Source organism: Maniola jurtina, chromosome 21 (genome assembly GCF_905333055.1).
Source record: "Maniola jurtina chromosome 21, ilManJurt1.1, whole genome shotgun sequence".
Lineage (NCBI taxonomy): Eukaryota > Metazoa > Arthropoda > Insecta > Lepidoptera > Nymphalidae > Maniola > Maniola jurtina.
In genome coordinates this window covers 2,899,176-2,924,661 of record NC_060049.1, presented here as the reverse complement: position 1 = coordinate 2,924,661, position 25,486 = coordinate 2,899,176, and the positions used below count along the sequence as shown (strand labels likewise).

The 25,486-nt window shown below is 37.5% G+C and overlaps 1 protein-coding gene and 1 long non-coding RNA gene across 3 annotated transcripts in view; one reads left to right on the top strand and one right to left on the bottom strand.

Moving 5' to 3' along the window:
• Positions 1-25,486, top strand: part of LOC123876085 (transient receptor potential protein) — a 52,341-nt gene that overhangs the window by 5,323 nt on the left and 21,532 nt on the right. Inside the window, exons 2-11 of one of the 2 annotated variants that reach the window (XM_045922225.1) lie at positions 5,841-5,987; positions 6,494-6,510; positions 9,173-9,317; positions 17,707-17,802; positions 18,233-18,375; positions 18,723-18,924; positions 19,420-19,593; positions 21,642-21,740; positions 22,243-22,378; positions 24,102-24,254. In XM_045922225.1, coding sequence (XP_045778181.1) covers positions 5,847-5,987; positions 6,494-6,510; positions 9,173-9,317; positions 17,707-17,802; positions 18,233-18,375; positions 18,723-18,924; positions 19,420-19,593; positions 21,642-21,740; positions 22,243-22,378; positions 24,102-24,254 — 1,306 coding nt within the window. In that variant the 5' untranslated portion in view covers positions 5,841-5,846. Of the gene's footprint in view, positions 1-5,840; positions 6,005-6,493; positions 6,511-9,172; positions 9,318-17,706; positions 17,803-18,232; positions 18,376-18,722; positions 18,925-19,419; positions 19,594-21,641; positions 21,741-22,242; positions 22,379-24,101; positions 24,255-25,486 lie in introns of both variants that reach the window. The other variant, XM_045922223.1, reaches the window with a different exon arrangement.
• Positions 9,631-17,750, bottom strand: LOC123876086. Its single transcript, XR_006798253.1, has 3 exons — positions 17,705-17,750; positions 14,122-14,123; positions 9,631-9,683 (listed from the first exon to the last, which is right to left on the bottom strand). It is a non-coding gene; the product is annotated as an uncharacterized LOC123876086 (long non-coding RNA).

Genomic DNA, 25,486 nt, shown 5'->3' with positions numbered 1-25,486 from the left:
AGTTGTTCTAGGCAGACTACAATTTAAGGCTTTTCGAGGAAAAGCTTTTATTGGCTTCCACAAGTAGTTAATGATAAACAAATAAAGACTGATACACATTCCCTTCTAGGATAGTAGTTAGTATTGGCAAATATTATTGCAACAACACAGAATTTAACTATGGAAATCAACAAAAAAATAGAACAGAAGCATTGTGCTGGGTGCAAAGGCGGCTTTATCACTAAGAAGATAGCGCGGGCGTATGAATCTAGTAGTACTCAATACATTTTTCGAGAATTGGAAGATACCTCCGTACCAATTTGTACATATATTTATACAGCCAGCGCTCCAAGCGGAAACGTTGCGAAATTAAAATCAATGGTACTGAATTTTTATCTTTATAGCAATGACCTTTAGGTACAATTTACTTTGACATTATTGTGAGTACTGAGTAAATATTGAGATGATGGGATCTGGGCTGTCAAGCTAAATCGCTTCATCTTATGAACCCGCTATCACTGTGGCTTTAGTTGTAAACTGCTCACGCCAATAGAAAATTTATGACCCGAGTTTTACTGTATCTTTTACGATAAATTACAACTGTAAGTACTCTCGATTAAAATATAGGGGCATACTTCTGAATAGATAAGTACTTCACAATGAAATGGACATAATATACACCTACAAGTACGCTGGAAAAGGTGTGCCATAAAAATGACTTTTTGTTGTATAGAAATGCGTTATTTTTATGCTTATCGAAGCGGCTTATAAAATTGGTCAAGTGCGAGTCAGACTCGCACATGAAGAGTTCCGTATGATCGTACAAGAAATAACAATATTTTTTTTAATTTACAGGGTGGTCATTTTGAAATGTTAAGGTATTATTTGTTAACCCCCGACCCATAGAGAGGGGTGTTATAAGTTTGACGTGTGTATCTGTGTATCTGTCTGTGGCATCGTAGCTCCTGAACTAATGAACCGGTTTTAATTTAGTTTTTTTTTTTGTTTGAAAGCTGGTGGCTTGATCCGAGAGTGTTCTTAACTATAATCCAAGAAAATCGGTTCAGCCGTTTGAAAGTTATCAGCTCTTTTCTAGTTACTGTACCTTCACTTTTCGGGGGTGTTATAATTTTTTAATTTACACTTGTTGTTATAGCGGCAATAGAAATACACATTCTATGACAATTTCAGCTCTTACTATTACGGTTCACGAGATACAGCCGGCTGACAGGCAAACGCATGGATGGACGGACGGATGGACGGACGGACAGCGTAGTCTTAGACTGGGATCCCGTTGGCACCCTTCGAAAGTGACTATGGCAGCCATAATGGCAGCGCTGTGGCACAGAAGCCATGAAATTGACGTAAAAAGCAATTTAGAATTGCAATCTTTCCAAAATAGATCACCAATCCGTCACTACACTGCACTAAAATTAGTTGTGCGCGGGAGTCGAATCGCGCCGGTTCGACAGTTCATCATTAATTTATCGATCAAAATATCGAACAGCTATAAAATCGCTGAAGTGTCTTTTACTCGATTACGTGTTTGTTTATAAACGTCATCGCCGAAATTAATAACTTTGTTTATTATCAGTATTTTATGATATCACTAGATTTGTTTAGTGAAATGGTCTAATTGAGTTGTCATTTTTGACCATGTCCCTGAGGGATATGATTATTCCATTCCGTCGCTTCTATGGAATGAAAATAACGTTGTGTACCATGATATTAGGACCCTGATTTATTAGTCGTATCTAGTTGAATTGTAAACAATCAGAGTAATTAATATCTTTGATCTCCAGTCATCATCAAAAGTATAAATTCTAGTAGAAGATTAGAGTCTTCCTACATTATTTCTGTTTACCTGGGATTACCTTTTTCCCATGACTTCGTTCGCGTAATTTATAGCCTACTAGGAGATGCCCGCGGCTTCGCCCGCGTGGATTTCGATTTTTTTAAATCCCGTAGGAACTCTTTGATTTTCCGGGATAAAAAGTAGCCTATGTCCTTCCCTAGGATGTATACCAAGTCTGTACCAAATTTCACTAAAATCGGTTCAGCGGTTGGGCCGTGAAAACGTAGTAGACAGACAGAGAGACAGACACAATTTCGCATTTATAATATTAGTATGGAAGTATGGATAGCACTCAAAGATAATGTAACTGTCTATCAGAGAAAGAGTTTTCAGAATCGGATCAGTAGTGCTGGAGATTACTCCCTACATCCAAACTTACAAACCTTACTTCTTTGTAATATTAATGTAGGTTACTGTGTAGACCTACCCTAAATACTTCACCAATAGCAGAGTGAACTGTGCCGATAGTAAAAGTGTTCTTTGAACTTTGAAGGCACCGTGACCTTAACCGTGACACACCAAGTGCCAAGTGTACACACCTTTGTAAAAATGTGTACCCTAACTGTCTTAAGGACCCATATTGAAAATTTTTGGAAGCTCATAATTTGAAAGCCATAATACTGTAACTTTCTATCTATCAATCAATCTGTCTGTTTGCGTCCACTGCTGGACATAGGCCTTCCCGAGAGCGCGCAACCACACACGATCCTCCGCCTTCCTCATCCACCCACTTCCCGCTATCCTCTTGAAGTCCTCATTCCAGCGGGTTGGAGGTCGTCCCACACTGCGCTTGCTGATACGCGGTCTCCACTCCAGAACATGTCTGCCACAGCGACCGTCAGTTCTGCGGCAGACGTGGCCTGCCCACTGCCACTTCAGCTGGCTAATTCTTTTAGCTATTTTCGTCACTCTGGTTCTCCTACGGATTTCCTCATTACGGATTTTGTCTCTCAGAGAGATCCCCAATATAACCCGCTCCATAGCACGCTGAGCGACTTTCAACTTGTGGACAAGGCCAACTGTCAGTGTCCACTTACCTAACTGTAACTTTAACATTACATTTGGATATTATTTACTTTTTGGGTCTTTAATAGAAAGTCCTAAAGTAGAAAACGAATGAATACAATTTTTCTATAGAAAAGAAATTTAAAAACCTGCTCCAAATATTACTTAGAATTTTAGCGGAAACATTATTTTCTTTATTGTGGGTAGTTACTATTTACAAAATATCATTATTTCGTTTATTTTTTGATAACACAGTTTATTTTTAAAAACGATATAATTAATTTGATTCTTTGATTGCCGTTGCTTCTAACTAAATTCTTTTGAGGATTCAAAAGCACTTGTGATTATGAAAGTTTTTTTCAAGAAAAATATATTTTAACTTGCTTTAATGCCATTTGTTTCTCAGTAGCGAACAAATCTTGTTTTTACATTTCTGATATAAATCTAATTATTTTACGAAAACTATAATACAGTTTGAGAAAACACTACTGTATGATATTTGAAGAAAAATAATTTTGAAAGTTTAAAAATAATCTAAAAGAAGCATTCTCAAGCATAAAGTTTGTAACTTAGTTAAATTAACATGTTGTACAAATCATATTATTATGTACTTAAATTATTATATTATACTGTAAAATAATTATATTTAGATGTATAGTAAGGGAAGTTTTGTTCTTTTTGGAAAATTAACCATTTTAAAACCTAAATCAGTTTGGTTATGGCCCCTTAACTTGACGAAATTGAAAGGTAAAGACACTTACCTACCTCCGGGCACACTTACATACTGAAACCGAAGTAGCCTTTTAGATAACAACCGAAACTCACGTTAAAGTGCTTTGTGAAAGATGTTTTCAATCGAACTTGCATGTGCGATAGATTAAAATACCTAATGTGTTGAGAATTTGTGAATATTTTGAAGCATAAAGATGAAGAAACAGAAAAGAAATAAACGACCACGGATCCGATTTGACCCAGAAAATGCGGTAATTTATTTTTTATTTTTTTACCCCCGACCCAAAAACAGGGGTGTTATAAGTTTGACGTGTGTGTCAAACTTATAACACCCCTCACTGACACTGTGGCACTGTGACACTGTGTGTGACACTGTGGCATCGTAGATCCGATTTCAATTTAGTTTTTTTTTTTGTTTGAAGGGTGGCATGATCCGAAAGTGTTCTTAGCTATAATCCAAGAAAATCGGTTCAGCCGTTTGAAAGTTATCAACTAACGTGCTTAAGCCCTTGATTTGATTGCGATCTCATAATTATAATAGAGAGAGAGCCAGTGCGTGCCAGACCTTCGCTATTTTATAAAAGCTGAAAGATTCTCTGAGTATTGTTCCCAGCACAGGGAGGAACGATCAACTACAAATTTTGGATCATGGTGGCTCATTAATTTTATAGTATCACTAAATTCTATAAACCAGAAGTGATAATGAGTGGATATGCACACGCCTTTGTTTAATATACCTACGGAATCCAGTGGATGATATCACATTATCACAGTATCGCATAATATTATAAAGGGGAAAGTTTGTGAGTGCGTGTGTGTGTGTGTGTGTGTGTATGTGTATAATTGTTACTCCTTCACGCAAAAACTACTAGACGGATTTGGCTGAAATTTGGAATAGAGATAGATAATATCCTGGATTAGCACATAAGCTACTTTTTATTCCGGAAAATCAAAGACTTCGGACGGGATTTCGAAAAACGTAAAACCACGTGGGTGAAGTCGCAGGCATCGGCTAGTCTTATAATATACCTAGGGGCTAGGACCTAGGTGTATACTGTATATGCTTCTTACTATCAAATCAATTAATCTCATCATAAAAAGACGGTTCACGCGTGCTGACATGAAAGCAGCTATTTTATTTTACGAGAGCAAGAGATATGCGCGCGTACGTGCCGTGAGAACAAATCCGACAAATCTGAACTTATCATCACGTTAGATAGTAATCCGATCTGATTTATGGGTTCTTCTTGGCTCATCTTGTGTCAAGGGCATGTAGACTTGTTGGTTCGTCTAAGGATTTTTTTTTTTGACTTCAAAAAGGAAAAATACTTAGGGGTCTTCTTCGACGTAATAAAACTATTTAAATAGGTACATGGGCAAAATTCTAAATAACCTATTGAAATACTCGTAAGTTATTTATTTGCAAATCATCCTGTATCATGTAAATGAGCCACGCTTTACATAAATTATATTATATACAACACATGTATTTTTGTTAGAAAAACTATAAATAAAACAATCCACACAGATTTTCATTTTCACATTTTCAAAAATTAAAACTAAAACTCGTCGAGCCAGTTACCTTGTCCTACCCAAAACCAGAACAAATTATGGCAGAAAAACCCTTACCTATGAAGGAGCTAAACTTTACAATAAAATACCGGCACAGATAAAAAATGTACACTCATTCAATGCATTTAAAACTGAATTAGCTGCTCACATTATGAGTAATTCAAGTTACTTCGATAAATGCATTGAATGAGTACTATTTATTTATGCAATAAAATGGCGAATAGTGTATACTTAGAGTTAAGTTCTCATGTGAATGACTTTTCTTTGTCTTTATGAGAATAAATATCTTTAAATCTAAACTTAAATTATAATAAATAATCTATGGTGCTTCAGTTTAACCGCACTCAGTTGGTTAATATGACCACGCATTTTGTATGCGATTTAATGAAGGACGTTCTGTAATTATAATAACTGTTTTAATGTCCTTTGTGCTTTTTAAGAAATTAAATATCACTTGCTTTAACGGTGAAGGAAACCTGCATGCCTGACATTTCCCCATAATGTTCTCAAATGTGTGTGAAATCTACCAATCTGCACTTGGTCAGCGTGGTGGATTGTGGCCTAATCCCATACAATTCTGAGAGAAAATCCATGCTTAGTAATGAGCTAGCGATGGGATGCTTCATCATCAGTTACAACCAATTGAAGTTGTACTCATGTGAGCTGAATTTATTGACGTTAAAATATATCTTTCCAGAACAAAATGAACAGCGGGTCGAGAGAAGAGCTCCTGGGTAGCACCCAGGAGGCAATCCGCAACAGCCAAAACGACCTGCGCAGCTTCGCTGAGAGACCGCTCACCAAGGAGGAGAAGTCATACCTCCTAAATGCTGACAGGGGAGACTATGCCACTGTTCAGAGGTAAGCTTTATTACAAACTGAAGGTTTAGAGAGGAACTCTTGAGCTGTACCTAAGAAGCGATGCTCAGCAGCCAAAACAACCTGCGCAGCTTTGCTGAGAGACCACTCACCAAGGAAGAGAAGTAATTCCTCCTTAATAAGCCTAACAGAAGAGAGAAGAGACCATGCAATTCAGAGGTGAGGCTTACTACAAACTGAAGGTTTAGAGAGGAATTCATTAGCAGTACCTAAGAGGCGATGCTACGCAGCCAAAACAACCTGCGTAGCTTCATCGATAGAACGCTTACCAAGGAGGAGAGTCATACCTCCTAAACGACAGGGGATACTGAGCTACTGTTCAAAGGTGAGACTTATCACAAACTGCAGGTATATCACAGTACCTAGAAGATAATGCGCAACAGCCAACATGATCTCCTCCTTAACGAGAGACCGCTCATTAAAGAGGAGAAGTAATTCCACCTTAATAACCCTAACAGAAGAGACAAGGATTATGCTACTGTTCAGAGATGAGTCTTACTAACAGCGGGTAAAGAAAGGAGCTTGGCAGTAAGCAACTCCTAACATAATATGTGCAGATTTGCCGAAACACCACTCACCAATAAATAGTAATACCTTCTAAATGTTGAGAAGAGAGACCATGCCATTGTTCAGAGTTAAGTTTAAAAGTTGTTAGTTGTTTGTCGCATGTTGTTGATCTCAGGTAAAGCAACTTTTATTAACTTAATATCCTACCTATGGAAAGAAATTAAATGAAATCCCAACTTTTAATTTCAATAATCAGATAAAAGTAAAATTAGATTTGTTCGAAATAAGCAAAACTAATCTATCCCAGAAACCTTTTATATCAATCCGTCGGTTGACAAGTTCTATAATTCGGCGGTTGTTGTCGCTAAGTCGGGAATCAGTACAAGAGCGAATAATCCAGTTTACCTACCTGTACTTTATTTGTCTCGTGTCATTGTTTTGAGGTTTTTTTTTTCTATTTTATAATACGTACAAGGTATTCGATGTGTCTTACATAGAATACCTTGTACCTACTATATATTCCATTCGTAAATCGCGGTTCAACGACATATTTTAATGTATATAGGTATACCATTGATATATACTTGTAGACCTTACAATGCCTAATTGCTTGGTGGCTGGCTTTTCCTGCATGTTTATCAGTGGGAGGGCGGGCGGTGCATGTCGCATGCTGCATGTTGCACCATACAAATCGTATTACAGCAAATTAAGCTTTCGGTTCCTTGTATGTCATGAACTTCCGCAAAATTACTACTTCTATACTACATCCATAGAGAAAGAAGACAAGCGGCAAAATCTATAGTTTGATTAGGTTAGATTAGACGGCCGGACACTTAGGTTCTATTAGGTAAAATAACCTTAATATCACACTAATATTATAAAGGCGAAAGTTTGTGTGTGTGTGTGTGTGTGTGTGTGTGTGTGTGTGTGTGTGTGTGTGTGTGTGTATGTTTGTTACTCCTTCACGCAAAAACCACTGGACGGATTTGGCTGAAATTTGGAATGGAGATAGATAATATCCTGGATTAGCACATAGGCTACTTTTTATCCCGGAAAATCAAAGAGTTCCCACGGGATTTCGAAAAAACTAAATCCACGCGGGCGAAGTCGCGGGCATCGGCTAGTAAATAATAATCTATAACGATAATAGCCCAGTGAACTGCAGAGTACCTTCAAAACGCAACTTTTCATTTATGAAAACTTAAATATACGCTTTTACGAATGTGTCGTCCACGCCTCAAAATAAAACAGAATAATAATAACTAAACCCACTAGTATGGGATTAAAAAACTATTTTCAACTTTAAAACATAGCTCTGAATAGGCCTTTGAATGGCATTTTCATTACTCATGAAGCCTTTGTGCTAAAAAAATGGTAAATGCATGTTTTGTTACTTAATGCAATAGGTATCTACCACCTACCAGTATTATTACTATAATATAACGTATACAAAAGTTAGACTTTTCTGTAAATATGTATGTATGTTGAACAGAATGTTCAAAGCTGAAAGTATAGTACTTACCTTACTTCTTTGATGTACAAGTACATAATGTTTTAATCATAGATAGAGGACCAATAGAGTATGACTTACCTACTCTCTCCTTAAACATCCTATCCTTTACATGTGTTTTTGTGTGCAATAAAGTGTTTTTATCTATCTATCTATCTCTTTTATTCCATAGTAAAGAAGCACTAAGCAGCCCGGCTAGCATGGGCAGTAGATAAAAATTACATCCCCCGATTATATCCACTGATGTCATAGAAATCAGTGGATATAATCGGGGATATAATTTTTATCTACTGCGCATGCTAGCCGGGCAGGTACATATGTAAAAATATTATACAGACAGATAGACAATAAAGTTATCCTATTAGGGTTCCCCTTTTCTCTGGAGATACGGAATCGTAAAAAATCACTTATGAAATAACTAGGTAGCTTATGCCCGCAACTTAGCCCGCGTGGACCATACAATTTTCAAAACCCTATTTTACCCCTCTAGGGATAGAATTTCTAAAAAGTTCTTTCTTAGCAGATATCTACGTCATAATAGTCTGCATGCCAAATTTCATCCCAATCCATTCTGTGGTTTAAGCTGTGCGTTGATGGATCAGTCAGTCAGTCAGTCAGTCAGCTTTTTATTTTATATAATACTAGCTGATGCCCGCAGCTTCGCCCGCGTGGATTGGTCAGATCCCCTGCAGCATCAGGATTGAGGAGTTGGACTCCAAATTTTTTATGTACATAGGTAGAAAAACACAACTCCCTTTTTGAAAGTCGGTTAAAAAAGTAGCCTATGTTACTCCCTGGTCAATTCTCGACTTGTCTGTGAAAATCCCGTCAAAATCGGTTCAGCAGTTCCCAAGATTAGCCTTTTCAAACAGACAGACAGACAGACAGACAAAAATTTTAAAAACGTGTGATTCAGTTATAGTATCGTTCAAATAACCATATGACCTTAATATGCGGTAGTTATTTCGAAATTACAGACAGACACTCCAATTTTATTTATTAGGTATAGATTTAGATAATCCTCAACTAGCATTCAACTATTGAACAGTAGTACCACGAGATTTGGCGCGCACTTGAACAATTTTTTTATTATTAAATTAAATACTGAACTAAAACATTTTTTTATCAATTAGGTTAATACAGACGTATGGCGACAAACCGGACGTGCTCGACATAAACTGCGTGGACCCCCTGAACAGATCGGCACTCATCGCTGCAATCGAGAACGAGAATATCGAGCTGATCAAGCTATTCCTCAACTCCGGGATCAAAGTCAAGGTATGAAAGGCTGAAAGCTTCATATTAGTTAGAGGGAATATGTAACTCATAGATTTGCACGTTGCACAAAAGGGGTTAAGGTCACCCGACATAAACTGCGTAGACCTCTTAAACAGATCGGCTCTCATCGCTATCATTGAGAACGAGAATATCGAGTTCATCAAGCTATTTCTCAACTCCGAGATCAAAGTTGAGGTATGAAAGTAGAGGGAATGGGTAAGTTCACAGATTTCCACGTTGCACATAAGAGGTTAAGGTCACTTGACATAAACTGCTGGACCCTCTGAATAGATCGGCGTTCATAGCTACCACTGAAAATTAGAATATCGAGCTGATCAAGCTATTCCTCAACTCCGAGATCAAAGTCTGAAAGTATGAAAGACTGAAAGCTCCATATTAGTTAGAGGGAATATGTAACTCACAGATTTGCACGTTGCACCAAAGAGGTTAAAAGGTCACTAAATTGCTGGACCCCCTAAATAGATCGGTGCTCATCGTTGCATTCCTATCGAATATCCATATCCATACTATCCATACTAATATTATAGATGCGAAAGTGTGCCAGTCTGTCTGTCTGCTACCTTTTCACGGCCCAATAGTTTAACCGATTCTGACGGTTTCTGACTGAATTTGGTACAGAGTTAGCTTATATCTCGGGTACAGACATAGGCCACTTTTTATCTCGGAAAATCAATCACGGGATCTCCAAAAACTAGACTTGCAACGAATAGTATATTCGGCCGTATACCGAATACCGAATATTCGGCGAGGCCCCTGACCGAATAGCCGAATATTAGGCAAAAGTATTCGGCCGGATTTTAGCGCCAAAAACTTGTACAGACGTGATTGCGCGATTGTTTCGCGCTCCTTTGTTTTGTTCTAATGTACTCATCGCTCTGAAGTTGGGATGGTCTACGAGAAAAAAAGAAGTAAACTACTTCCTAAAAATGCAGAAAAGTTAGTCTTTCTGCACCATAACCTTCCCCTTCTAAATTTTGATTATGAAAATAATTCAAATGCATAGAAAAATTCTTAACTTGTTTAATACAGAAAATGATTAAATTATGTACCTGTTTTATGTACCAATGACTACTTAATAAATGATTATAAAAGAAATGAGAACCTTACCCTTCTAAATTTTGATTACCACAATAATTCAAATACATAGAATCCTCCATTTTTCCAATTCAGAAGATGATTATGTACCTGTGTTATGCACCAATGACTTAAATGATTATAACAGAAATGAAAATATGAATTTATACGATCGATTTTAATTTTTCACTAGCCGATGCCCGCGACTTCGCCCGCGTGGATTTTGGTTTTTCGAAATCCCGTGGGAACTCTTTGATTTTCCGGGATAAAAAGTAGCCTATGTGCTAATCCAGGATATTATCTATCTCCATTCCAAATTTCAGCCAAATCCGTCTAGTAGTTTTTGCGTGAAGGAGTAACAAACATACACACACACACACACACACACACACACACACACACATACAAACTTTCGCCTTTATAATATTAGTGTGATTTTACCAATTATTTCTCTACGACAAAATATATTATTTAAGTATTCGGTATTCGGCCGAATAATATGTAGATATTCGGTATTCGGCCGAATATAATAAAAGCAGCCGAATATGCCGAATACCGAATAGTAACCGAATATTCGTTGCAAGTCTACCAAAAACCCATCCGCTTAACCGATTCGTATGAAAGGTACTGAGGTAGCTTGCGTCCATGTTATTGACATAGACAATTTTTTATCCCGGAAAACCAAACAGTTCCCACGGGATATTCAAAAACCTACATCCACGCGGACGAAATCGCGGGCATCTTCTAGTTATTTATAAATTGGACCAACTATGTAGCTATCAGTTTGTCTAAGTCTGCGAGGTTGGTAAAGAATTTTCATAAAACTATAAACTATGATTCCCGAACAAAAGAAAAAAGTACCAACATTTTACCAAAAACATATCGCGATCCTCGGGGAAATCACTACTACAATAGTTTGCATCGATACCCCCCGTACTCGTATATTTTCATAACCGCCGTCTTAAGAATCCCTTGCAAATCTCAAAAGACAATAAATATGATTTTCGTTTGATAAAAATGGGTATTCCATTTGCGTAAAGAGTTTGGCTTTTTCGCTTTTATATTTTGCTCTACCGACAAATATGTTGGTACCTTATATTCCTTACAACTACGTACCTCTTCAAATAATTGAGATAAACGTCTTAGAACCCAAATTATTTTGCCGCACCAATCCATTTTTTAACCCCCGACCCAAGAAGAGGGTTGTTATATTATCTAAGTTTCACGTGTGTACCTATCTGTGTATCAGTCTGTGGCATCGTAGCTCCTAAACTAATGAACCGATTTTAATTTAGTTTTTTTGTTTGAAAGATGGCTTGATCGAGAGTGTTCTTAGCTATAATCCAAGAAAATCGGTTCAGCCGTTTGAAAGTTATCAACTCTTTTCTAGTTATTGTAACCTTCACTTGACGGGGGTGTTATAAATTTTTAATTTACACTTGTTCTTATGCTAAGTAGATGATGTCCGCGTGGATTTAGGTTTTTATAAATCCGGTGTAACTCTTTGATTTCTGGGATAAATAGTAGCCTATATCTTTCCACGGGATACAAACTATCTCTCGATCCGTCAAAATCCAGATTCATTTGGAATAAGCTTGTATAGTTTTCCGTAAGAAAATTATCTTCTATTCTATGAATATAAACTGAGTTAATAAGTTTTCCGTTAAAGAAAGAATCTTGTTGCAACTTGCAATCACCAATCAATATTACTTAATTCACTTAGCAAGTGCATGTTTGGCATTTCCTATGGGGACAACATACAAAAGAGTCCAAAGTAAGTAGGTAACTACCTACTTAATCAATATTTTTGACGTGCACGTCATTTAAGGGTACACTTCTTACGCGCTTCTCCATGCAAACGTATTACGCCTATTAACAGGGCTCTCACCGTCACTCGTTTCATAAAATCGTAGTTCCAATTTCATTTAAATATTAAGCAACCAAAGTCCATGAAATGCAGACATATTCTAGAAACTAATATCTGTGTCTGTGGTGTTTTAGATTTTTCTAAAAATATGTAGTTTTAAAATTACAGGGGCTCAAAGATTTGTATGAAAATTTTTAAGACCGCGTAACTTTGAAACCGAATATTTTAACAGAAATCTGGAAAACCACAGACATATTAGTTTCTAGAATATGTCTGCATTTCATGGACTTTGGTTGCTTAATATTCAAATGAAAGAACTATGATTGTATGAAACGAGTGACGGAGAGAGCCCTCTTAATATATTCTTTGTTGTTCTAGATCTATAATTAAGCTATATATCGATTTAGCTCTACATTATCTATGCTTTAAAGCGATTAATATAGTTAAATTTATTGACCTTTGAAAAATCTCTATTTTAGGGCAAATTACAAGGCAAATTCGTGCGTCGATTTAGCTCTACATTATCTATGCCTTAAAGCAATTAATATAGTTAAATTGATTGGCCCTCGAAAAGTCTCTATTTTAGGGCAAATCACGAGGCAAATTGGTGCGTAAATAAACTATATACAAAACTAGAAAATTGAAAAATTAACAACTTCATGTCACGCTTTACTTTATAATAATTTCAAATGTCTTTAGTTTATGTAAAAAAAATGATTTCTTTTGCCGAAAATAGGCGGATTTTTTCCGACTTAAGTCGCAATTGCTATCATCATTAGTATATACAGCTCCGATGGCCAACGATCTCAGTGAGTTAGGACACGTTAGAGTCATGATAACTTTGACATAAAAATAAAAGTATGGAAATTTTTATAATTTTAATTCGTCACTATACTTCAGCATTGTATGTATCAGATCAAAGTAGCATGGGTACGTGTCGTCTTTATATACTAACTACCAAACAACCTGTATATGTAGGTACTTTACATGTGACCTGTACGCCCGCCCAGGAAATCTCAATCTTACCTACTCGTTAAAAATATTTAATAAATTCCTGATTCTGGAACAACTTCCTCAGTATATTGTAACAAAAAATATTTAAAAATCCAAGGTAGAAAATATCCCCACGATATAAATAACCCAATGTCCTAATTCTCAGCTTTAGCTTTGATATAGTAAACACGAGTGCCGCTCGAGGCATCGATGTATAATAATTTGATAGTGAACACTAAATTAGGGAAGTTTCACATAAACAGTGAATGACATTCACGAAATCTATCCATACGAATAAATAAATAAATACGAGTGTGTCTGTCTGCTAGCTTTTCACGGCCTAACAGTTTAACCGATTTTGATGGTCCGTGAGGATTTTTGGAAATTCCACCCCTAAAGAGGTTATATGGGATAAAAAAAATTATGGAACAGGGAATGAAAATTTGTATGAAAGACCGTCATTTTTCAAGTCAAATGAAAATTGGTATTTAAGCGTTCGGACAAAAATGACAAAGTATTGACAAATTTTTTTGGAAATTGTACCCCGCCCCTTCTTACTGATTTTAAAAATCATCTACTGCTATGCGAAAGTACATTTGATTTTTGTCCCAACGGAGCGACTCAACATAATTTTTGCACGAATATTAGTTAAATACTTGAAGTACCATGGGCTAATTTTTATCCCGAAAGACCAAAGAATTTCCATGAAATTTTCAAAGCAAATTGTGAGGTCTATTTATGCAAACATGTGAAAATTAAAAATTTATAACACCCCCGATAAGTGAAGGTTACAATAATAACTAGAAAAGAGCTGATAACTTTCAAACGGCTGAACACTCTCGATCAAACCACTTTTCAAACAAAAAAAACTAAATTAAAATCGGTTCATTCGTTTAGGAACTAGTTCCGATGCCACAGACAGATACACAGATACACACGTCAAACTTATAACACCCCTCTTTTCGGATCGGGGGTTAAAAATCAAGTGTTGCGGCATGATTTGAAGACAAACCAACAATAAATACACTTCCGTATTATTAATATAGGTAGTTAGCTTTTTTTTAAATTCCATGTTATATGAAAAGTTCTTCAGCAGGTGTATGCTGCAAATACAAGTAAAAGGTTTTATTAGGGCCTGAAGCTGGGTTTAATTAGGTTATATCTAGTAGCAGCTTCTCACTGAATTCCCTTAGTGCATAAACTGTAAAATATATATGTGCATTTAATATCACAAACATTTCCCGTGAATATAAATATTTGACGATTCAAAAGCACTTGTAAAAGTTTAGATGAATAAATATATATTCTAAATTCTAAATATAATATAATATATTCTAAATAAATATAATATTCTAAATAGAATAGAATAGAATAGATTCTAGATTAGAATAGATTATATTCTATTCTATTCTATTCTAAACTAGCGACCCGCCCCGGCTTCGCACGGGTGGACATTTATTTTTTTCTATTTTCCGGGATAAAATATAGCCTATACGGATTCGTAAGAATCCCTCTAAGTATTGGTAAAAGAAATTTTGAAATCGGTCCAGTAGTTTTTGAGCCTATTCAATACAAACATACAAAAATACAAAGGTTTCCTCTTTATAATATTAGTATAGATAGAATTTAAAAATATACTTCGGTATAAAATTAATATGGTTTGGAATACTTTTCCTGCCAAGAACCAGCAAGAAACTCGGTGGCTGCTCTTTTCAAAGATTTGATATAGTTAGGGCTTTCCTGAGGCGGAGCGTAGGAGTCGCAAGCTTATTACGGTTTCTAGTTTACGTATTACCAATCACAATCACTATCATCACTACCATTACACCCACGACATAGGATTACCTAGTGTAGGCACCATCGGTCAAGGAAAAATTTGACAAAGTTTTTAAAAAAAAAAAGATTATTACCCATGCTAATCATGACTAATATTCCCCTTTCCCCTCCATATGGCCTCAATAGCCCAACCGGTAAAGGAGACGACTGAAAACCGAAAGGTCGACGGTTCGAACCCCGCCCGTTGCACTATTGTCGTACCTACTCCTAGCACAAGCCTGACGCTTAGTTGGAGAGGAAAGGGGAATATTAGTCATTTAACATGGCTAATATTCTTTTTAAAAAAAAAACCTTTCGGAATTCAGTCCGCTCCTCAACCGTTGAGCTATCAGGCTTTGAGGAAAGTTGTTTCTTGGTTATTAAATATTATTTCATTTTCATTTTTATCATGGTTAATCACCAATTTGTAACTGAGAATACGCATTGTGATAGAATGTTATGTATTTTTTCTTGGCTGGATACAAAACTGCGATGCTCATAGCCCACCGACTGATCACATGATAGGGCACAAAAAAAAAGTAGGAATTGCAAGGATCCGAAGCATATCAATTTTGAAGAACGGTTATACAAGATTGAAACCCGCGTTATTGCAACATAAATCCTTCGTTCGTACAACTTCTATCAATTTATTCAAATTTCCCTGAAGCCGTCGCGAAATTGATGCAAAGAGAGTTATCTGTGTGATGAATTCATCACCGTAAACTATTATTTGTTCCTGAAAGTTTCTAAGGTAAGTTGAGTAATTAAACTCGGGCACTTACGCCGGAATTCATAGTCATAGGGGGTTTAGGGGACCATTCATAGTACGACATGTATTGTGTGATATTCAACTTTAATGCGTTGCATAAAGGTTGAATATGGCACATATCATCTAAATGTAAATCTAAATATAGTACAAGTGTAAATTAAAAATTTATAACACCCCCGACGAGTGAAGCTTACAGTAACTAGAAAAGACCGAAAAGACCGATAACTTTCAAACGGCTGAAGCGGCTGAACTGATTTTCTTGGACTATTCCGCGCCTACTATCTGAGTTTCTGAGTTTTCCAAAACATCATTTTGAAATAAATAATTATGTATTTAGGCAACGTCCATCTTGACAGCTTGACATTTGTCAATTGACATCATATTATGAACCTAACGGTTATCTAATCTTCTTTTCTACAAGAAAACTAGAAAAGAGCTGATAACTCTTAAACGGCTGAACCAATTTTTTTGGATTATAGCTAAGAACACTCTCGATCAAGCCACCTTTCAAACAAAAAAAAACTAAATTAAAATCGGTTCATTCGTTTAGGCGCTACGATGCCACAGACAGATACACAGATACACAGATACACAGACACACAGATACACAGATACACACGTCAAACTTATAACACCCCTCTTTTTGGGTCGGGGGTTAAAAATATCATCTTTAGAGCCTCGATAGCTCAACGGTTGAGGAGCGAACTGAATTCCGAAGGTCGCCGGTTCAAATTCCACCCGTTGCATATAAAACGAAGTCGCATTCCGCCGTCTGTCCCTCTGTACGCTTAGATCTTTTAAACCACGCAAGTTTTTTATCCCGGAAATTTAAAGAGAATCCCACGGGATTAAAAAACCTAAATCCACGCGGTCAAAGTCGCGAGTATCATCTAGTAATATTAATAAACTAGCTGATGCCCGCAGCTTCACCCGCGTGGATTGGTCAGATCCCCTGCAGCATCAGGATTGAGGAGTTGGACTCCAAATTTTTTATGAAACAATGTCGCAATGTTCCTCTATCGATTAAAAAAGAAATCACGCAAATCAGTTCAGAAATCTCGGAGGTTTCGGTGTACATAGGTAGAAAAACACAACTCCCTTTTTGAAAGTCGGTTAAAAAAGTAGCCTATGTTACTCCCTGGTCAATTCTCTACTTGTCTGTGAAAATCCCGTCAAAATTGGTTCAGCCGTTCCCAAGATTAGCCTTTTCAAACAGACAGACAGACAGACAGACAAAAATTTTAAAAACGTGTGATTCAGTTATGGTATCGTTCAAATAACCATATGACCTTAATATGCGGTAGTTATTTCGAAATTACAGACAGACACTCCAATTTTATTTATTAGTATAGATTATAAATTAGTATGGATGAGTCTGCACCTCAAAAATAGCTTTTGGTAATTAATTTTGCGCATCCATGGGGAGCCACTTAATAAAGCGTTTTAATTTAAGGGTTGCTGTTAAAATTAATTTATGAGAAGTTTTATTACACTTCATTAATTTTATGTATCCTCATAATTTTGGTCATTAAATTTACCATCCAGGTTTAAATTGGTTATTTCATTTAAATCGATGGTTTATGTACCTACCTACTAATTAGTTTTTCTTAAAATAAAATTTCTGCCGAATTGAGAACCTCCGCCGAAGTCAAACTCCCGGTTCCGAAACCGACATTAACTGTTGTTTATTTCATAGGCCTCTTGTCTTGTCTTATTTTGGCAGCAGCTATTAGGTTTCTTGCCGGTTCTGATCAATAGAAACTGAATTGCGAATCGCGGTGGTAGAGTCAATAGTATGTAGGTAGGTACTTAGTTATATTGATAGGTCTGACGCTGCAACATGTTCACAGGATGCATTGCTGCACGCCATCAAGGAAGAGTACGTGGAGGCGGTGGAACTGCTTCTGCAGTGGGAAGAGGAGCACCATGTCCCCGGCGAGCCTTATGTAAGACATCTTTTCTGGTGTAAAGACAACCAAGATAAGAACGAGACAATACCAAGAAAAGACCAGGGCATGCCCAAGACAAGACCAAGACAAGACAAAAACAAGACCAAGACAAGACTAAGACAAGACTGAGTCAAGACTAAGACAAGATCAAGTCAAGAATAAGGCAAGACCTGGACACGATCAAGATAATACCAAACAAGACCTTGACATAACCAAAACAACACCAAGACAAGATTATGACACAACCAAGAAAAGAAAAAGACAAGACCAAGAGTCTTGTCTTGGTCGTGCTATCGTCGGCTTATGTCGTCACCAAAATAAGTCCAAGTTATGAACTAATTTTTTTAAGTTTCAATTCTTTCGAAAAATGTTTGTTTTTGCTATTGCGTGTTTCATTGTCCAGCTATAGTGATTTCTTCTCCACCAGAGCTGGGAGTGCATAGACCAATCAGCGGCGACCTTCACAGCAGACATCACGCCCCTAATCTTAGCGGCGCACGTGAACCACTACGAAATCCTCAAACTGCTGCTGGATCGCGGCGCCACCCTGCCAGTGCCCCACGACGTCAAGTAGGTACATACACTGTACCATTTTATCACCATCATAATCACAGATATTAGCAAGACTACAGACTATTAGCAAGCTGAAGTAGCTGTGGGCAGGCCATGCCTGTCGTAGAGGCGATGGTCGTTGGAGCCGGAAAGTCCTTGAGTGGAGGCAAGCGTAGTGTGGGACGCCCTCCAGCACGATGGAACGACGATATAAAGCGGCTGGCGGGAAGTGGCTGGATAAGGAAGGCTCAGGACCGGGTGTGGTGGCGCTCTATAGGGAAGGCTTATGTCCAACAGTGGACTTCCACAGGCTGGTGATGATGATGATCTTCTTCTTACATCTTACATATTTGTTCTACCTCCAGGTGCGGCTGCGATGAATGTGTGAAGTCATCAACCGAGGACTCCCTCCGTCACTCCCAGGCTCGTATCAACGCGTACCGTGCCTTAAGCTCTCCCTCCCTCATCGCCCTATCATCAGCCGATCCGTTACTTACTGCGTTTGAACTGTCCTGGGAATTGGGCAGACTCAGTCGAATGGAAACGGAATTTAGAACGGAATACAAGGTAATCATAACTTAACATAACAAGTGTAAATTAAAAATTTATAACACCCCTGACAAGTGAAGGTTACATACAGTAACAAGAAAAGAGCTGATAACTTTCAAACGGCTGAACCGATTTTCTTCAATTATAACTAAGAACACTCTCCGATCAAGCCACTTTTCAAACAAAAAAAAAACTAAATTAAAATCGGTTCATTCGTTTAGGAGCTACAATGCACAGTTACACACGTCAAACTTATAACACCCCTCTTTTTGGATCGGGGGTTAAAAATAAACCCGACTGCGCAAAACCTAATTAAAATTCTGTTCTAAGAAGTGTCACAGGTGGGGGCATGTTTTTCAATCTGTAGTTTTATAAGTAGGTACATATACTAAGCACGACAACTTATAAATCCCTTGCCGTGTCATCTCGCCCCATCAATGTGCGTTGACCCTAATTTTTTCATGTGTTATTGACCTTGAAATCTGTTTGATAAATGTCATTCTATTTTACCAGAGCTTAAGACAGCAAGTCCAAGAGTTCGCCACTGCACTTTTGGACCACACGAGAACTTCGCAAGAACTGGAGATTATGCTGAACTACAACCCTTGGGACTTTGACAGCTGGGAGCCTGGAGAGAGACAGACTTTGGGAAGGTTAAAGTTGGCAATCAAGTATAAGCAGAAAATGGTATGAAGTTGTTTTATTCCATCACAAAATTAGCTATAGTCTGCGATCTCTTTTTTTATTGTTCAGATACTATGCTATTCAGATAATATTTCATTGAAAAATACATCTTATCGAACGTTAACTTACCGAATCATGTTCTGAAATACCCGGCCGATCAGAAATTTCGAAATTAAATTACAAACCCTGCCGAGCATCGAACCGGAACCCCCCACTAATAAGACCACAGCGCTAACCACTGCGCCAGAGAGGCAGTAAAGATCTTGTAGTGATGATGCGGTCTAAGATGGATGTGAGCTTACTTGGAAGGGGTCATCATTATAATCATTTAGACAGCTATTAAGCAAGAATCTCCTTTCAAAATGAGAAGTTTTAGACCATAATCTACAACGTTGTCCAAGTGTGGATTAGCAGACTTCACACGTCCTTTGAGATCATTATTTAGAACTCTCAGGCAAGGCACGCAAGTTTCCTCAGGATGTTTTCCTTCATCGTTTAGAGCTAGTGATATTTAACTGATTAATACACACCATAACCTTTTTCTATGCACATGCAAACTGTGGAATTAATTCCCATCGGCGGTGTTCCCACTAGATTACAACATAGGGTCATTAAAGTGGCGGACCAACAAATTCCTGAACCCCCGGCAACGCATTGGCGGTTCCTCTGGTGCTGCTGGTTCATGGGCGGCGGTAATCACTTAACATCAAGTGACCCGTCTGCTCACTTGCTCACTAATTTTTAATTTTAAAAACCCTGAAAATTAGAGGTACGTGCCCGGTATCAAAGGATGGACTCCAACAAACAGGAGACCGATGGCTAGAAAGGGGTATGGCAGTTTAGTTAACTCCGAAACCCTGGTTGGTATATAGGTATAGGTAGGTATAGCTACGTGGCATCGATAGTACCGGAGCCCTAAATCGCTTGGCAGCACATCTTTGTTGAAATGGTGGTAGCTAGCCTCAGCCGAAGCCGCTTACTCGTTGGAAACTATAATTATAATATGCGACCTACAACTTAGACCACTGAGAAAAATTCGTGAAGTTTTCTATGCACAATTTTAAAAGCAAAGATACATTTTGTTAATGCATCCAGCCTTGAATGGTACATTCTCATAATTTTCATTTTTCCTTAGTGCTTTCCCGGCATCAACGATGTAAGCTGAACGTTAAGAGAATATAAGTACTTCAGAAAACTACTATACTTTTTTATTTACCTTTAAGTTTTCACTAGGTGATGCTCGACATGCTTTGCAATTTTCATTTGTTGCCGGCCCACTACTGAGTCTCCGTTCAAAATGAAAAGAGCTTATGTCACAGTCCACCATGTTGGCCAAGTGCGGATTGGCAGACTTTATACCTTGAAAACTCATGTACCAAATGTGCAGGTTTCCTCACGATATTTTCCTTTACCGTCAAACCAAATGATTTTTAATCCTAATGAATAAGGCATCCTTCCTTCTATTTAGGAGATGCAGGGTTCTATCCCAGGCATGCACTTCATCTTTTAGGAGATACTTATGTGCTTTGAAATTCTTCTTTCATTTTGTTTTTAACCCCCGCCCCAAAAGAGGGGTGTTATAAGTTTGACGTGTGTATCTGTGTATCTGTCTGTGGCATCGTAAATAAACCGATTTTAATTTCGTTTTTTTTTGTTTGAAAGGTGGCTTGACCGAGAGTGTTCTTAGCTATAATCCAAGAAAATCGGTTCAGGCGTTTGAAAGTTATCAGCTCTTTTCTAGTTACAGTAACCTTCACTTGTCGGGGGTGTTATAAATTTTATATTTACACTTGTTTGTAATTTATTTGAACGATTCGCGCGTCATAAATAATACGTTGATGTCACTTTAATGACCCCGTGACTTTACAATGTCACTAAAACCAGACCGATAAATTGTAAGAAATGAAGTCAATTGACAATCTACCGTTTCATTATAATATCACTAGTGAGATTGAAATATCACGACTTTGACAATATAACTGCGATATATACAAACCGTAGCTAGAAGGCACAGACAAACATTATTTTTTATATTTTTTATTTTGTTTCAGTTTGTAGCGCATCCGAATGTACAACAGTTATTAGGATCAATTTGGTATGAAGGGTTACCAGGATTCAAGAGAAAAAACATCGTTGGACAGTGTGTACAGGTAAAAAAATTACTAGCTTCAATTTTATCCTAGTAAAAAGATGCCTGCAGTTTTCTTTGCAATATTTTCTGGTTTTAATTATGTTTCTAAACCACCTCATGGACTAAGAGCCCGTGAGGGCTAGACCCTCGTTATTTTATAAAAGCTGAAAGTTTCTCTGCGAACAGGTCAAGTGTCAGTTGGACTCGCGCATAAGGGTTGCCTAACTACCATCGTACATACCTTGTATTTTTTAATTTGCATGGTGGCCATTTTGTAAGTCGCCATTTTAGTTTTCATTATTTGATTTATTATTTATTGTTATAGCTGTGAAAATTTCAACTTTTTACCTAAGGGTTCATGAGATACCCCTCGAGATAGACGGGCGGACATCTTAGGCTTTGTAATTAGGGTCCTGTTGGCAATCTTGGGTAGAGAACTCTAAGCATTAGGTAGAAATTTATTTCACAGGGTTCCCTGTAGTTTGTTTATTTTTTCCACGTTTTTTTTTGTTTTGTTCCAGGTCGCGAAACTAGGTGCTATGTTCCCCATATACTGCAGCATATACATGCTGGCCCCGGAGTCGGAATACGGTCAATACATGAAGAAGCCATTCGTCAAATTCATCTGCCACAGTTCCTCTTATATGATGTTTTTAAGTATGTTAATAGTCTTTTATTACTTCACTAGATCATGCCCGCGACTTTGAAAATGGAATTGGTCTATAAGAAACCCGTGGGAATTGTTTGATTTTCCGGGATAAAAAGTAGCCGTCCGTCCCCGGCATGTAAGCTAACTCTATACCAAATTTCATCAAAATCGGTTAAACTGTTGGACCGTGAAATGCAGGCAGATAGACAGACAGCCACACTTTCGCATTTATAATTCTAAAAGTATTATCTGTTGTCTAGGTAATTGGTTAAGTTAAAATAGTTGAGTGAAAACTCATAATATGAAGAAAAAAATATTTCATAGCCTACCTAATAAAAAAAATTGTATATACAATAGCAGGACCTACACAGTATCTACCTATATAAATTTTGGTCCTTTAAATAGTCCATTAAAGATGTGACGTTTCCTAATCCTAACCATTCCTGCGCACGCGCCGCGCGGCAGAGGTGCCCTCCTGCTTCAAGCGGCTGCACGGGACAACTCGTCTAAGACGCAGTGGTGGCGGGTAACATTGTCCGTCAGTATTGTGTCATGCTTTGAATTATTTATTTAAAAAAAATGTAACGCCTTCACAACGTTACAAAGAAAAATTTTGAAAAAGAACTCCGAATACATAATAGTACCTGCCACAGTTTTACGATGTATCGTAATATTGTGATAGTACAGTGGAAAGAGCTAGAAAATATTAATGACTAGCCGATGCCCGCGACTTCGCCCGCGTGGATTTAGGTTTTTCGAAATCCCGTGGGAACCCTTTGATTTTCCGGGATAAAAAGTAGCCTATGTGCTAATCCAGAATATTATCTATCTCCATTCCAAGATTATAGTGTGAAGTGTGATTGTTTAGATAAAGCCCATGCGGATTTAGTTTTTTTAATCCCGTGAGGATACTTTGATTTTTTCGAGATAAAAAGTAGCTCAGGTCACTCTCCAAGTTTTTTACAATACCCATGCAAAGAATCACGTCAATCTTATGACGAATAACCATTGGGGCCAGTATTATATTATTAATATTATTAGAGAGCTTTTAACAAAATCTTTCTTTAATGGTGACTGATACCAAAATTACCTTCAAAAGAAAATAAAAATGGACCAGACATCGAGTTATTGTTTTGCGGAACCGAACAGCTCGTAACTTTTGTTGAATCACCGATATATCTTTACAATCAAGTCGATTTCTCAATTTTTACACATTTCTGCGGGAACCACTTTATTACGATGATAAAGCACGTTTGTTTCCGTAGCACTAACTTGTGTATTTCCAAAAGAACTTAAAAAAATATCAGCTTGACCTGAATTTTACGCGGGCGAAGACGAAAGCAAAAGGCTTTCTTCTTTATAGACAAGAATACTTTTTATATCTCTTTTGGTTTTCCGAATTTTCCACTATACATTGCCACTTTGTATCTATGTAAAAAAACATATCGATCTCTTGCTCCGTTGCGGCGTGATTGAAGGTTAAACCAACAAACAAACACACTTACACATGTATAATAAACAAAGCTGAAGCTCGCAATTTCCTCCGTGTGATTTTTTTTGCCATAGTAGCATGCATCTTGCCTGAGTAACCGGAGTCTCCTCCGATTTTCATTTTACAAATTTCAACCGTACGCTAAAACAAATAAGACTGAGTTTAAATTGTTATCAAAAAGACTCCACTTGGACTATCCTTCGGCCCTTTGATGTATTAAATATGTTTTTTATCAACAGTGCTACTGTCTTTGGCGTCCCAAAGAGCGGAATATCTAGTCCTGGAATGGTCTGGCATATCCTGGCTTCAGGAGCTGGTGGAGTTCTGGAAGAGCCGAGAGAGAGGCGCGTTGCCAGGGATAATCGAGTTTGGCGTTATACTCTTCGTAGCAAGTAAATTTGAGTTTTTTGGCATGTATAGTCCATACAAAATGACTTCTCACGCGCTATTTTAACTCTATGGATCAACTGTCATGTCAAAAATAAAATTCACCTTTGTAATAGGGACTAAAATCGTCCTTTCGACATGATTTTTGACACAACGTGCATTACGCATACGCATTAAATACATTTTTTAAAAGAGTATGAATACATGAAACAAATTTAAAAAATTAAATTAAGTAAATTAAAATTGATACATAATATCATACCGGACTCATTTGGTCTTGTGACCTAGACCGGAATTTACATTACGAAGTTAGTGATACGAAATTAGTTTCACGACATTAATTTCACTATCAATTGCACGTGTAAACGTCTAATTTCGTAATACATGCATCACGAAATTAGACGTTGACACGTGCAATTGATAGTTTCATGACGGTCGCGAGCTGCGATCGTAAGGTACAGTGCAGTCCGTGTTCCGTAATTTTAATTCAAGTAATGTAATCAAAAGTTAAGTTTTGCAAGTTTACTATGTATAGTTTTGTAACTGAACTGTTACTTGTTTAAATGGTGGTATTTTCACCCAGATCCATCGCGTAAGTGCTAGTTAATATACAAAAACATTAACTCACTCAGTCGTGAATTCAAGTTGAATTGCAGTTAACAATAAGCAACAGCTGATTGAGTGCGCGCAGCGGTCATTGACCTCCCGACAGCGGCCGTCTCAACAATCGCTTCAAGCGCTGCATAAAGCCAGTCGTCGTTAGACGCCGAATAATTTTTTTTTTTTTTTCGGCTAATTTGATTACGCTCAAAATGGATTGTGCAGCTTGTTGCAAGCTTATAGTTCCCGAAGAAGCGTTTCTACAATGCATGATTAACACTTGTAAGAAATCATACCACGAACTCTGTACAGGTATTTTAGAATTGGCCTCTGTGACTGCTGATACATGGACCTGTCCCGAATGTGCATGTATGGCGAAGAGAGGCGGTGATAACAGCCTGACGCCCGCAGGCTCCAGTAGACAGCGCTGTTCTGCCGCTAACAATATTACCTACAGGAAAAAGGCGACTGTTCTAGCTTCTAACGCGGACGAGCAAGAAATACAAAATACTGAAGACCTTCGTCTAGAAATTAAACAACTGCGCGAAGAGATTTTTGGCTTAAAAAACCAACTTAGTCAGGCCATGACTCTGCTGACATCATACCACGCAAAGTGCGATAGTTACTTTTCGCGCCT